At 39.8% G+C, this 12,538-nt stretch overlaps 1 protein-coding gene across 1 annotated transcript in view; it reads right to left on the bottom strand.

Annotated features, from left to right (window-relative positions):
• The window catches only part of ITGA2 (integrin subunit alpha 2), a 78,983-nt gene that overhangs the window by 22,516 nt on the left and 43,929 nt on the right, over nucleotides 1-12,538 (bottom strand). Inside the window, exons 14-16 of the mRNA XM_021700661.2 lie at nucleotides 5,759-5,962; nucleotides 4,709-4,845; nucleotides 2,046-2,185 (exon numbers count right to left, since the gene is read on the bottom strand). Of these exons, the coding sequence (XP_021556336.2) occupies nucleotides 2,046-2,185; nucleotides 4,709-4,845; nucleotides 5,759-5,962 (481 nt within the window). The remainder of the gene's footprint in view (nucleotides 1-2,045; nucleotides 2,186-4,708; nucleotides 4,846-5,758; nucleotides 5,963-12,538) is intronic.

Raw genomic sequence — 12,538 nt, forward strand, 5'->3', positions numbered from 1 at the left:
TTTTAAAGGTTGAGTGGACTTCCAACATACCTTAATTCTACAGGTTACCTTTAAAATATCTATTAGAGATGTTGGATAATTTTTCTTGCTCCAATGACTTAATGAAGTTAACAAAGATAGATAAAATATAAGTGAATCAAATGAACTAAAAAGTGGTGAAAATGATATAAAGGAAAAATGCCAGGGAGGCGAACATAGCCAGGATAGAGTTACTACACATGATAATACTAGATCATTTTTCTCAAGTAGCCTGGTGAAAAGGATAGCCTCATAGGCAATATATCAATTTTTTACGTTATTAACTTTAAACTGGAGCGAGTACCTGATACAATAAATAATAAAGACCATATGCTTTGGAAATTTACTTCTCAAAGTTGTGAAGATGGGATTCTGGTCTCACATACTATTATTGCCAGACAATTAAGTGACAAATGATCATGACTGGCTTGTCTGTGTGGACCTGGAGACATCAAGGAAAAGGTCCCCAGTGGGAAGAAAGCCCAAGTAAGGACCTTCTCTGAAGGCGGAAAGCTGCTTTCCAGTTACAGCAACAAAGCCCCCTCAAAAAGAGGAAGATTTAGGAGACAAATCCATGCTTTCAGGCCAGGAGAGTGAACCAGCCAGTCATTTCTGCCAACTAATATATTTCCCGAATTAATGTTTTAGGCAGACTAGCCACTTAATGTCCCCCCCCACCCCAAGCTTTGTTGAGATGTGATGGAGATATAATATTGTATTAATTTCAGCTATACAGTGTAGTTATCTTATATATGTAAATATTGGGAAATGATTACAATAAGGTTAACAGATCATCACCTCACACAGTTGCAATTCTGTGTGTGTGTGTGTGTGTGTGTGTGTGGTGAGAACTTTGAAAATCTCTCTTAGCAACCTTCAGATAGACAACCCAGTGTTGTTAGCTACAGTCACCATGCTGTACCTTGCATCTAGCCACTTAGTGTTTATACAGGAATGGTTTTTGACTCAACTCTCCTGGCTACTCAAACGGACCTGGTACAAGGCAGATCTGTGAGATGTGCTACTCAGAGTTGGGTCAGCATTTGAACGCCTGAGTGGAAAAATGCCAGAGAGCTATAAGAAGTAGGAAAATATGGAAAGCGTGCAAAAATGCGAATCTAACTTCTGCTTTATGTTTTTAACCTATGTATTTCTTGGTATGAATCATGACAAAGACTGAAAATAGAGAGGCAGGTTAAGTTGGTTTGTTAACCACTTAATGAAACACTTGTAGCAACTGCAGGTGTCTGAAGGTTAGAGCCCAAATCTGATGGAAGGGGGATGAGAACCCATGAAAAAGCAGCGAGAGAAAGAAGGCAGTGTTTAATCAAGTGCTAAGTCCATTGCCATGCTCTGCGGGTGCTGGAGCAGGAGAGATGAGAGTGAGGGGCAGTGGTGTGGAAGGACTCGGTCACACCCTGAAAGAGGGCTCGCTGGTCCAAGAGAGAGATGACAATTCCTGGTGACATTTGTCCAATTTTCCTCACTCTTTCTTGCTGGCAGGACACATTTCAGATTTTTACCCACTTCTCCAGATTATTTAGAACATTTAAAACACTGGGCACAAACTGCATATTGTTTATATTTTCTCTTATTATCTCATGCCTATTAATTCCTCAAGAATAGGAATATTTGGTACTTGTGCTATACACACTGTATCTAGATCATGTCATAGCGGACATATGGCATAAAATATGGGTGTAACATCAGTGTCATCTGTGCGTGCCCAAGGTTTGAGATAAGGAACCCATGGGTAAAAGACACTTAGAGTTGGGAGAGCCTGGGACTAGGTCCAGAGATGGTAACATTCTGCTGCAGAAATTTACTTTCTAGAAAAAATAGAGGAAGATCTAACCACATCTTCCATACCTAATTAACCATTCTCAGGCACCTCAAATGTGTGGCAACTTAAATACCTGCAAGACCCTTATTCCTTCTGGTCTATAAGCCCAAAGTATAGGTTATATTCAGGACTAAAACTCCACAAGCAAACCTATCTCCACACAGATTATTTCAGGTCAACCCACCCACTCGATCGTTTTGCTTAGTAGGTCTAAACTTGGCACTGAAACAGAGTTGGAGTTTTATGTCAGCATTCTTGTTGAACAAAGTAATTTTTTCTGGTGTGAACAAGGCTTCCACAGATACATCAGCAATACTCTGTGACCTGAAAGACATAAATGGAAACAGATAGGTTACTGCACATGTTATAACCTTTACCTAGAGGACCCAGGGCCAGCATTATCAAATTATTCTCTGCATGATCTAAGCACTTGGGCAGTATTTCATACTTGAAAGCTCTAAAATGGCAGGTAGGAATAAGGTCTTCTGTGGTTGTGACTGCACTGCCAGCCCAATCCACATTTAATATTTTTTGTTTGTTTGTTTGATGCATGCATAAGTGCAGGATGTGAGTCTGCAACCTCTTTGCAAATAAAGTCAAAGTCACGGTCCCTTGTTGCCTATTGCCAACCACAAACAGTGATGTTTGCTCTTCCACAAAGGAAGGGAAGAGAGCAGGTGGCAAGGTGGGAGTGGCGTGGCTGATGACCGAGGAGCGAGCGTGGCCGTGGCCGAGGAGCGTGGCCATGGCCGAGGAGCATGGCCGTGGCCGAGGAGCATGGCCGTGGCCGAGGAGCATGGCCGTGGCCATCTCCCTGTTGCCTCCCTTAATGGCTGGCAGCAATTCTTTGATGTGTGGCATAGGACCATGGTATCAGAACTAGCCTGATATCAGAAAATGGCTGGGGAGTCTCTCAGGCAGGGCGCTAAAGACTTCAGACTCTGGCACAGCCCTTGAGATATCTAAAAATCTCTCACATACACATGGCCTCATTTGCCCCTATAACACTCCTGTGAAATAGAATATTGTCTCCCTTTTATTAATGAAAAAGTCTGAAACAAACAAAAAACATTTAGTAACATCAATTTACTGAGTAATAGCTAGCATGTGAGGAGTTAGAGCTCATGATCTCCTAGTTCCTCTACCTAGTTCCTAGTTCCTTTTGTACTTCAGCATAATGACCCTGTGTGCACACGCTCCGTTATTTACAGAGCAGCCAGTAGTAGTAATTAGTAATTTCACTGTTCTGAGAAGTACCGCAAGAAGATGCAGAAGACATTTTCTCTTTCATCTCAGGTACCATCTGAAGGACTTGAGTCAACTGAAAAATTGTTTCATCAGTTAATCATGTACCTATAAAGTCCCCTAATAAGCAGCCATAAAACACCTAACAACCAAGTACACCACGTCCTCAAACCTACAAGATCTAAAATGTCTAAGTGAATGTTTTCTGTAAGTCAATCTCTTTAAGAGAATCTTTTATCCCAGTGGAGATGGTGGCATTGATTGAAATGATTTTGTAAACTTGTCTTTTTTTTTTTTTTTTATTCTCAGGAAGTTACCCAGAAAATCTAGTCTCAGCACCTTATAGGAATGGGACCACAAAATGGCCAGAATCTAGCTTGACTGATCACCTCAATAAATTGACCTGACTCCATGTGTCTTGACTTTTTGAAGAATCAAATCCACCTTTAAATAAAAAAGTTTGGCCATCACTGGCAACATTAACAGGGAGTATCGGAGCGCCTGGCTGGCTCAGTCAGTGGAGCATGTGACTCTTGACCTTGGGGTTGTGGGTTCGAAACCCTTGATGGGTATAGAAATTACTTAAAATCTTTTTTAAAAAAGGAAGTGTCATAGTATAATAATTACATAGGCTATGAAGGATGAAGCCTACCAAGATGGCTGGAGGGTGATGTTCCCTGGAAGGTAGTTTTTAAAAAATTTATAAGAAATTATAAGTCCTGTGACTATGTTATCACACCTTGTATTTTTCTAATGGCATGTTACTCTTAACTGACTTTATTCAGTAAATATATTTTTTTAATGTGTCAGTCTTAAGTATGATCTGTGCATTGTTTTCCTCCCAGGTTAAGTTTTCATTAAAATGATGCACTCAAAACAATGCACTTCATTTTTTAAAAGCACATGTGAAATATTGTAGTTTATGTAATGTTCGGTTCTTGAAGTATTTGGACATTTAAAACACAGTTTTCAACAGAGACAAATGAAATATATTTGGGGGGGACTCTTGATCGAATGCTCAATTTCTTTCTGATTCCAATCCCTGGCCAACCCAATATATTTATATTTGTCCTTGAATCACACAGCTCTTGAATCCCTTATTGCTCCTCCCTGCTCTTCAACTCCTACTGAGGTCAGTGAGAGGTCAGCTAAACCTAAATAATGGCTTCTTGTTTATGACTAATAATTTCAAAAGTTACTTCATAACCACATGAGAAGTTATACTTCACTTGTGTGGTCTGAGTGTTCAGTATTTTTAGAGCATTCTCATGAGGCTTCCTTTCTGTGAGATGAGGTAAGGTTATTTGAAGATAATATTCAGAAATATCTTGGATACCATTTCAAAGCCTCTGTCTTTTCTATGTCCTTTATCTGCTCACCATATAGAGAAGAGGAACTTGACAGCAATGTTAAATAAATATTTTTCTTCTCCCACAAGGAAAAACACATTTCTTCCTTTGACACATAAACTATGACACATAATTGTCCTGGAGTCTTCTAGAATGCATGTGGCATTTCCACAATTTCAGCACAGCTATCTGCTCTACTTAACAGGTCATTTTTTTAGTTAGCTAGTTTGTGTCTGGCTCTCAGCTGACTCACCAGAGCTGAACGACTTGCCCAAAGGCACCAACAGACACATCGGTGATAGAATCCCCATTTAAGTCACCATAACCATCCAAAGATCTCCCAAAGTACTGGAGCTGGCTCCTAAAGGCTCCATCGGATCCCAAGATTTTCTGAAAGAGCAAGTTTGACATGAAAGTATAATGTGTAACAACTGAAATGGGGGGGGGGGGGAAGGAGCTTCTATACTGCACTGTTAGATTTTCTATATAGCCACTTCAAGTTGTTTTATTCTCCACAAAATCCCACTGATTTTTCAATCACAGCTTTTCTCATCTGTTTATCATGCTTGCAGCCACATTAAAGAAACAGCATGAATCTTTAAACATAAAATCACAAAGCAGCAGATCACTGGGCTGAGCAGGATTTGAAGCGAGCTCAGGTATGATTGCTCTCCTAGACCACATCTTTTAGGACTTCCCTGGAAAGTTGCCTGATCAATGAGTTCCCCTTGGTCACCCTTTAAACTACCTAATAACTCCCATCCCTTAACATTTAAAAATTTTTTTAAATGCCTTATCATTTATTATGATCTGGAACACTTTATCTCACTTACCTTATTTTCCCCTCTGTCTCCTCCACAAAAAATGTAAGATCCACAAAGAGCAGAATTTTATCTGTCCTGTTCTTTTAAGATTTTATTTATTTATTTGACAAAGATCGAGAGAGAACACAAGTAGGCAGAGAGGCAGGCAGAGGGAGAGAGAGAGGGAGAAGCAGGCTCCCTGCTGAGGAAGGAGCCTGACGCAGGGCTCGATCCCAGAACCCTGGGATTATGACCTGAGCCGAAGGCAGCCGCTTAACCGCTGTCACCCACCCAGGCACCCCACCTGTCCTATTCTTTACAGTATCTCCAGACCCAGGACAGTGCTTGACACAGAGTAGGAGGCTCACTAAATGTTTGCTTAATGAACAAATACAGTTCTAAAATAAGTGGGATGGATCAGATTGTCTGCATGGTACTCTGTCACTCTAACATGATGATATTCACAAGTGAATGCATCACTATGGAACTCCACGGATTACCTGAGAATATCTAATGCGAATGGTGCTCTCATGACCGTTGTAGATATACACAGCTCCAGAGTTCTGATTTTCCAAAGGTGAACCAACTATTACATCGTTAAAGCCATCCATGTTGATATCTGAAAGAGCTGCAATCGCTGAACCAAACCGAGCATTTTCAACACCCTCAGGGCCTTCAAGAAATTGGTGCCAATTCAAAACGCCCTTGCAAAGGGGAAGAGAGGGATGATTAAAGCAAACCTTCCAACTTTTACCATTAAAATTCACAGCAAATGATGCCCAAACCAATTTGTAAACTTTTAAAAGCAGACAGGATTTCAAACCTAGATTTCAAAATTCTCTATGATGAGAATTATAAATGAGAATTCTAGCAAGTAAGCTCATAGGATGTGTGCTCATAAACCAAAGTGAAAGGAGCAAATTCCCTACTGCGGCTGCACAACCTACATAACACTGCCCATATCTTTGCCTCTTTTCCCCCCTTAATATTAGAATCTTTACCTGTTTCCGAAACTTCTAAAATTTGCTGATGAAAATCTAGTATCTTGCATAAAATTAAGATGGAGACACAACAAAAAACACAGTATCTATTTTAGACCTTTTCTTAAAAATTACTGAACAGTGGCATAATTATAATGGGACAGGAAGTAGAAAATGAGACCATTAGGTTCCAGTTCAAGATGGTAACCCTGAACTCACCCCCCTTCCCTGGAACCCATCAAATTACACCTATTAATAGAACAATTCCTCCTGAAAAACAAAACAAAACAAAAAGACAAAAAACAACCGAGGGCTGACTGATCAGCTACTGAACAACCAAAGATAGAGAAAATGGCAAAAGAACACAAAGAGAGGCAGAGACACAGTAACAAAGGAAAACTGATGCTGTGGGGCTGCAGCGTATGGTGAGGGCAGGCACAAATTCCTCTGTCCTTGGGCACAGAAAATAAGCCATAGTTTAAAAGAGCAATTAGCATCTGAAAGAGACAGCACTAGAACTCTGCCACATTGTGGAGGAGCTGCAGGCTAAGCTCTCCAAGTCAGAGGGACTGGAAAATGATGGTTTACATTATTACCATTCCACCTTAAAACTTCGGTCAGAACAGGGTCTGATCAGCAGATGAGCAGGTCTGGTTGTCTCTGTGAGCTCTCAACCTCACTGACCTCAACAAGCCCACGGTCCTCAAGCCCACACCAGTCTCAATGGTGTGGTGCTGGGACACAGAAAAAAAGCCACAGTTTAAAAGGGCCAACGAGCAGTGGGAACACTCTCTCCCCCTCCACCTTTAAGGCCCAGACTGGAGCAAGGGTCCAAACACAATCACCAGTGGATTTAGATGCCATAACATACAGGTTCCAACCCTATAAATGGTAGGGTTCAGTCATCAGAGGGGGCTTGCAACATCAGCAAGCCCAGGGTCCATAAGCCCATACCAGCCTCTGTGGTGCCAGGGCACAGAAAATAAGCTGTGGAATTTTAGTTCTTTTTGTTTTTTTTGTTTGTTTGTTTTAATTTTTTAATTAAAACAAGTTTTTATTTTTAAATTAAAAACTTTTATTTCCTCCTTTTCTTTTTCTTTCAAATTTTATCATTTTCTTTTTTCTGCAAAAAGCCACAGTTTAAATAACTAGCATATACAGCCACAGCTCCAGCCACCAGAAAAGTCACCAAGCACACACAGTCTGCAAAGGGACACCAACCTTCAAGTTTAGGAGCAGTAGCTGTTCTGCCTAATCCACAGAAACAAACACAGAAAGTCAAGCAAAATGTGGAGACAGAGGAATTTGCTCCAAAAGAAAGGGGGAAAAAAAAAACCCTCAGAAAAACAACTAAATGAAACAGAGATAAGCAACATGCCTGATAAAGAATTTAATAATTGTGAAGATAACAGGGCTGGAGAAAAAAAGTGGAAGATCTTAGTGAGACTTTCAATAAAGATATAGAAAATATTAAAAAGAACCAATCAGAGTTGAAGAATACAATAACTGAAATAACAGGGAATTAACAGTAGATTAGAGGATGCAGAAGAACATACCAGCAACCTGGATGACAGGGTAATGGAGAACAACACAAGCTGAACAGCAAAAAGAGAAAAGAATTAAAAAAAAAAAAAAAAAAAAAGATAGATTAAGAGATCTCATGGATGACAAAATGAACAAACATTTGCATTCTAGAGGTCCCAGAAAAAGAGAGGAAGGTGTGGAAAACTTATTTGAAGAAATAATTGAAAACTTCCCTAATCTAGGGAAGGAAATAGACATCCAAGTCCAATAAGCAGAGAGTTCCAAACAAGATGAACCCAAGGAGGTCCACACAATGGCACATAATTAAAATGTCAAAGGTTAAAGATAAAGAGAGAATCTTAAAAGCAGCAAGAAAGGAACAAAAAGTTACTTAGAAAGGAAAATCTATAAGGCAATCAGCTGATTTTTCTGCAGAAACTTTGAGTATATCCTGCCACTTTCTTCTGGCTTGCAAAGTGCTGAAAGGAAAACAAAACAAAACAAAACATACAGCCAAGAATACTCTACCAGACAAGATTATCATCCAGATTTGAAGGAGAGATGAAGAGTTTCCTGGACAAATGAAAGATAAAGGAGTTCATCACCACTAAAGCAGCCTTACAAGAAAAAATAAAGGGACTTCTTTAAGTGGAAAAGAAATGGCCATAATTAGAGATAAGAAAATTATGAATAAAAAATGTAAAATATGACAACATACACATAAAATGTAGAGAAGGGAGTAAAAAGGGAAGAAAAGGGGAAAAAGAAAAAGCCCCCCCCCCCACCTTTGGAATGCCTTTGAACTTAAATGACCATCAAATTAATATAGACTGCTCTTTACTTGGAATGTTCTATGTGAACTTCATGGTAACCACAAGCACAAAACCTATGATAGACACACAAAAAAGAAAGAGAAAGAAAGCTAAATATAACACTATAGAAACTCACCAGTCACAAAGAAGAAGAAAAAGGAATAAAACAACCAGAAAACAAATTTTTAAAATGGCAAAAAGTATCAATAATCACTTTACATGTAAATGGCCTAAATGCTCCAACCAAAAGACATAGGGTGACAGTAGATAAAAAAAACAAGACCCATCTATATGCTGCCTACAAGAAACTCACACCTCAGACCTAAAGACATATACAGACTGAAAGTGAAGGGATGGAGAAAGATTCACCAAACAAATGGAAGTGAAAAAAAGCTGGGGTAGCAATACTTACATCAGACAAAATAGACTTTAAAACAAAGACTGTAACAACAATTATTACATAATGACAAAAGGATCAATCCAACAAGAGGATATAACCATTATAAATATCTATACACTCAACACTGGAGCACCGAAATACATAAAGCAAACATAAATGGACATAAAGAGAGAAATTCATGGTTAGTAGGGGACTTTAACACCCCACTCTTGTCTGGACCATCCAGACAGAAAAATCAATAAGGAAACAATGTCTTTGACCATCTTTGGACCAGATGGACATAACAGATATATATGGAACATTCTATCCCAAAACAGAGTACTCACTCTTTTCAAGCACACATGGAACATTCTCCAGAATAGATCACATACCAGGCCATAAAACAAGCCTCAATAAATTTAAGAAGATTGAAATCATACCATGCATCTTTTCTGATCACAACAGTATGAAACTAAAAATAAGTCACAAGAAAAAAGGAAAAAACACAAATATATAGAGACTACACACCATGATACAGAACAACCAATAGGTTAATGAAGCAATCAAAGAAGAAATAAAATACATGAAGATGAATGAAAATGAAAACACAATGGTCCAAAATCTTTGGGATGCAGCAAAAGTGGTTCTAAGAGAGAAGTATACAGTATACAGTGATACAGGCCTACCTCAAGAAATAAGAAAAAGCTCAAACAATCAAAACTTACACCTAAAGGAACTAGAGAAAGAAGAACAAACAAAACCAAAGGAAACACTAAAGATCAGAGCAGAAATAAAAGACCTAGAAACAACAACAACAAAAAAAAAGAAAAAAAAAATCAGTGAAACGGAGTTGGTTCTTTGAAAAGGTAAACAAAATTGACAAACCCTTAGCCGCATTCATCAAGGAAAAAAAATGACCCAAATTATAAAAAAAAAATCAGAAATGAGAAGAGCTGATACCACAGAAATACAAAGGATTGTAAGTGAATACTATAAAAAATTATATACCAACAAATGGGACAACTTAGATGAAATGGTTAAATTCCTAGAAATAGTCTTCCAAAACTGAACCAGGGAGAAATAGAACATCTGAATAGACCAATTACAAGTGACAAAATTGAATGGCAATCAAAAAAATATCCAAAAAAAGAAAAGAAAAGAAAAGAAAAAGTCCAGGACCAGATGGATTCACAGGGGAATTCTACCAGACACTTAAAGAGTAATACCTATTCTCCTCAAACTATTTCAAACAACAGAAAAGAAAGGGAAGCTTCCAAATACATTCTATGAGGCCAGTATTACCCTGATACCAAAAGCAGGCAAAGACACCACAAAAATAAAACTATAGGCCCCGGGGAGGCGGAGCAAGATGGCAGAGGAGTAGGAGACCTGGATTTCGTCTGGTCCCAGGAATTCAGCTGGATAGGGATCAAACCATTCTGAATACCTATGAACTCAACAGGAGATCGAAGAAAAGAAGAGCAACAACTCTCTGAACAGAAAAGCGACCACTTTCTGGAAGGTAGGACATGCAGAGAAGTGAATCCGAGGCGATATTCGGGAGGATAGACGGCGGGGGAGGGGCCTCCGTGGGCCGCTTCTGGCAAGTGATAGAAACACAGAGCACAAAATCAGAACTTTTAAAAGTCTGCTCCGCTGAGGGACGTCGCTCCAGTGGCTAAGAGGGGGGTGGAACCCTCTCTGGGACAGTGTGGTCTCAGGACCCACGGGGTCACAGAAAGACAGGGGGTGCCTGAGTGCGGCAGAGCTCCCCCAGGTATCGGAGCAGGGAAGCCGGCTGCATAGATGGAGCCGAGGAGTGGGCTCTCAGCTCGGGGTTGCCATAAACCGTGATCCGCAGCACAGTCGGGCCACTGCTCCTCCAGCAGGGACCCAACAAGCAGCAGATCCGGGGAGACTCTCCTTCCTCCCCAGGGAGGAGCAGCATGGAGCGCACCACAGGGATCTGCTGGGTTTGGAGACTCCATACGGGGTCAGGTGCCAGAGATAGAAACGCGCGGTCACAGGCCAGGTGAGCACGGAGTATGGCCGGAGACCGGGGAGACGGGAGTGATTGACTGCTTTTCTCTGGGGGCTCACTGAGGAGTGGGGTCCTGAGTTCTCGGCTCCTCTGGGGTGGAGATTAGGAGGCTGCCATTTTCACTCTCGTCTTCCAAAGCTGTATGGAAAGCTTGCAGGGAACAAAAGCTCCCAAGAGTAAACCCAAGCAGATTACTTAGCCCAGACCGGGCAAGGGCAGGGCAATTCCGCCTCCAGCAAAGACATCTGGGAACCACGGCAACAGGCCCCTCCCCCAGAAGATCAGCAAGAACAGCCAGCCAAGACCAAGTTTACCGATCAGCGAGAATGGCAGAACTCCAGCGCTAGGGGAATACAGCACATAGAATTCATGGCTTTTTACCATGATTCTTTAGTCTTTCAAAATTAATTTTTTTTAACTGTCTTTTAAAAAAATTTTTCTTTCTCCCTTTTTCAACCAACATCTTATCAATACCTTTTTAAAAAAAATATTCTTTATTTTTCATTTTTAGAGTCATATTCTCTCCCTTCATAGTAGTTACCCTTATTTTTGGTATATATATATATATATATGAAGGGGGGGAAATCGGAGGGGTGGACGAACCATGAGAGACGATGGACTCTGAAAAACAAACTGAGGGTTCTAGAGGGGAGGGAGTTGGGAGGATGGGTTAGCCGGTGATGGGTATTAAAGAGGGCACGTTCTGCATGGAGCACTGGGTGTTATATGCAAACAATGAATCATGGAACACTACATCAAAAACTAAGGATGTAATGTGTGGTAATTAACATAACATAATAATAAAAAATAAAATATAAAATAAAAAATAAAACACAGCCAGTGCCAATTAAAACTAAGAAAACAAAAACAAAACTATAGGCCCATATCCCTGATGAACATAGATACAAAAATCCTCCACAAAAAATATTAGCAAATTGCATACAATAATATGTTAAAACAATCATTCCTCATAATCAGGTAGGATTTATTCCAGGGACCGAAGAATGCTTCAATATTTGCAAATCAATCAATGTCCTACACCACACCAACAAAATGAAGGGTAAAAATCATGACCATCTTAATAGATGCAGAAAAAGCATGTGACAAGATTCAACCTCAATTTATGATAAAAACTCTCAATAAAGTGGGGGTAGATGGAATATACCTCAACATGATAAAGGCCGTATGTGAAAAACCCACAGCTGACATCATACTCAATGGTGAAAAACAGAGCTTTCCCTCTGAGCTCAGGAATAGGATAAGGATGTTCACTAATCATTTTTATTCAACATAATACTGCAAGTCCTAGCCACAGCAATCAGACACAAAGAAGAAATAAGAGGCATCCATGTTGGTAAAGAAGAAATTAAACTGTCATGATTTACAGACAACATGATACGATATATATACTATATATAGAAAAATCCTAAAGACTACACCAAAAACTTACTGGGAGTAATAAACAAATTTAGTAAGGTGGCAGGATACAAAATTAATACCCAGAAACCAGTAGCATTTCTATACTCTAACAATGACGTTGCAAG

Source organism: Neomonachus schauinslandi, chromosome 7 (assembly GCF_002201575.2).
Source record: "Neomonachus schauinslandi chromosome 7, ASM220157v2, whole genome shotgun sequence".
Classification (NCBI taxonomy): Eukaryota; Metazoa; Chordata; class Mammalia; order Carnivora; family Phocidae; genus Neomonachus; species Neomonachus schauinslandi.